We start from the raw sequence: 3,040 nt of genomic DNA on the forward strand, positions 1-3,040 counted from the left end.
GACACATGGGGGTCTTCAGCCCCAGAAACCGAGACGAGACCGTATTTGGGAAACGGGTCTGCACAGGTCACGGAGTTAACACGAGGTCGCTGGCTGGGCCCTAGTCCAATGTGACCAGTGTCCTATAGCAAGGCACGATGCAGGCACACACAGAACGCCCCGTGAAGGTGAAGGGGTGTCGCCTCCACAGGTGAGGAACGTCCGAGGTGCGGGCAAGCCAGCAGCAGCTGGGGGGTCCTGGGACAGACCCCCGTCACGGCCGCGGAGTGGCGTGACCCTGCCACGCCGTCCGGCCTTCCGGCCTGCAGACTGAGAGGCGCTGGCTGTCTGCTGTGTGAGCCCCGTCTGCAGCACGTGGCCACGGCATCCGGGGGACACCGGCCCAGTGGGCACCATAGTGGGAGACTATCCTGCAGCACGACTCGTGCGTGACCCATACTGCTGAGGTCTGTCCAGCTGGCTAAAGTGGAAACCAGACACCATCAGCCGGCCACCAGGCACTCGAGACACGGTGCTGCTGAGTGTAGGCGGCAGGGCCTCTTAGGAGGCTCCCTAGGAGCTGGGGTCACCCGGGCCAGCCTGAACACCCAGACGTGGGGCGTGGGCCCCCACACCCCGCCTGTCCCCGTCACCATGCGTCCCCCACGAGGGCTGGGCCAGCCAGCTCCCACGCCCAGTGTGTGTGGACCCCCAGGCCTACCCAGGGCCTTACCTGGCCTCTCCCAGGTGTGCCCTGGCTCGCCTGCCTGCACAGAGCCCAGCGTCCGCACAGCACAGGTCCATCCGTGTCCAAGGTGGGGTGGCCCAGACCGTGGGAGCACGCGGGGCAGGAGCTCGGCCTCCAGCCCTGGGCTCGCCGCGTGCCGGGCCTGGCTCTGCGGCGTGCACGTGTCCTTAGAGACGAGGTTACTGTGACCAGATTCGCTGGGTCTGGACACAGATTCTAACAAGCAGCTCACAGATAAGACCTCGGCAGAACCAGAGCTGAGTCTCTGGCAGCGGCCTCTAAAATGGAAAACTGGGCAAAACAGGCAAAACAGATACAGATAAATTTGTTTTTAATAAAGGAGTTAATTTTCTTTCAACCCTATATAAAACAATAGCAATTAAAAACTTCATTTTTGAAAGTAAAATATTTACATATGAACAAGTAACTGTGCAAAATTTACATGGAAAAATGGAAAGACGGGGAGTCCCTAAAAGACAGAACAAGAGGCGTAACAGGTCTCGGGCGTCGATAAAAATACTGATCAGCATCTGGTTCGCACTCGCGCGGGCAGAGTCTACATGGGGTCACACGGGTTCACACAGAGGAAGCCGGAGTATTTACAGTCATAAAAGTACTGTCGATAGACAATTTAATACAATAACCTCTGAAAATATAAAGAACCAATTAGTATATTTGTCATAAAAAAATAGGTACAAAGAAGGGGCTTTGCTCTGGACGTCTGGAAAGCTGGCCCACAGCTCGCACACAGCCTCTTAGCAAAATAATTATAGTTTACATAGCCATTTTTATGTCATGTGCCAAAAATTATGTACAATTACTGACAAAATACACCGACCATTTTCCAACACTTGATTCACACTGAGAAACAGTCCTCCGATGATTCTTCTCGACTGACTTTATTTCATCTAGGTTTTCACTTTCAGCTAAAAAACACAGTGCAAGTAAAATATATTTATGCTGAAAAGGTTTCCGTTTCTTTTAACTTTACAGCTTTACAAACTATAGCAAATAAAATGCATTTGTACAGATGCTGACCACACATTCAGAGGAGCTGCCAGCGCCGGGCCCCACCAAGCAGAAAGTGACTGGCTCCGGGAGGGCACGAAGATGAAGCGCGTCTTCCTCCAGGATTCGGAACATGGGGGGAGGGGGAAGATAAATAGTCTAAAAAGTCAGTTCGCTTTGCCAACTGACTAGTACAAAAATAAAATAAATGAAACGAGGTCATTGGCTGCAGACGCACACCTACGTAGTAAGTGGGGCTGGACTAAACCAAACGCACAAAGAATGGGAAAACGGCTACGAGGTGACAGAGGGCAGCTATTATTTGCTAAACGATTCCATCAGTTTCATATATGGCTTGTTTGGCAAGAAGGCCACTCAATCAAAGATGAGTTAGGGTTTAATCGTCCTTTAGGAGTGCCCACGGGCTTCGGAATTCCCTGTTACAGAAATGTGGTTTTTTTCTTCCGCTGAAGAGCTTAGAAACAGGAATAGAAAACTGTTCCGTTGCAAAGAGGTGGCTGTTTTTTAAACAATATCCCATTTGCTTGGTACAAAAAGGCGTGATCTGCAAATATATAAAAACGTGCCCAGGCGTCTCCGTCCGAGATGCCGACCGTCCTGTGCTACTTGAGGAACGCTTTGTAGAGCAACAGTGAATGGCTTGTCTCGCGTTCGTTTTCTAAACAAAATATGAGGTCCCTGAGGTTGACCCGCGTGATCCTTTGTCGCGTGAACTGTCTGGGCGTTCCGACGCCGGAGCCGCCTGGGCCCGCCGAGCCTGGGCCCGACCCCTGGTGACAAGAAAGGAGAAGACACGAGTTAGCGGTGCGCTGGCAGCCCTGGGGTGTCCCGAGGCTTGGGACGGGCTCCCACCACAGGCCCACTCCTTGAGCCGAAGCACTCTACGCGCCTCACCCGGAGGGGCGAAAGCGGGGCCCACGCCGTGCCCAGGGCTGGCACCCCCAGGCACACGCTGCGCTGCGCAGCGCCGCGCCCGCAGCGCCCCCAGAGCTCAGACAATGGCCCGCGTGGGGAGGGGTGTGACCAGAGCGGCTCAGACGCTGGCCGCTGTTTCCCCACGTCCACGGGTCCGGGGACTCAGGCGGGGCCAGCACCGCATCTGGGGCCAGGCACATCCTCCCCGCTCTGCTGACAAAGGCACATTCCCGATGCGCAAGGTCTAAACTCCTAGACTGGGAGGCTGGTGGTCAGCTGGTTGGGACGCAGTCCCCACGGTCATCTGCAGCCAGGAGGGGGACTTCCTGCCGATATGAGCAAGACGCTGCGGGCTCGGCTCCTCGGCTC

The 3,040-nt window shown here is 54.9% G+C and overlaps 1 protein-coding gene across 1 annotated transcript in view; it reads right to left on the minus strand.

The window, feature by feature from the left end:
* Positions 1–1,041: 1,041 nt before the first annotated feature.
* TAF4 (TATA-box binding protein associated factor 4) overlaps positions 1,042–3,040 on the minus strand; it is a 60,511-nt gene continuing 58,512 nt past the window's right edge. Inside the window, exon 15 of the mRNA XM_015597166.1 lies at positions 1,042–2,526. Coding sequence (XP_015452652.1) covers positions 2,359–2,526 — 168 coding nt within the window. The 3' untranslated portion in view covers positions 1,042–2,358. The remainder of the gene's footprint in view (positions 2,527–3,040) is intronic.

Source organism: Pteropus alecto, unplaced genomic scaffold (assembly GCF_000325575.1).
Source record: "Pteropus alecto unplaced genomic scaffold, ASM32557v1 scaffold45, whole genome shotgun sequence".
Classification (NCBI taxonomy): domain Eukaryota; kingdom Metazoa; phylum Chordata; class Mammalia; order Chiroptera; family Pteropodidae; genus Pteropus; species Pteropus alecto.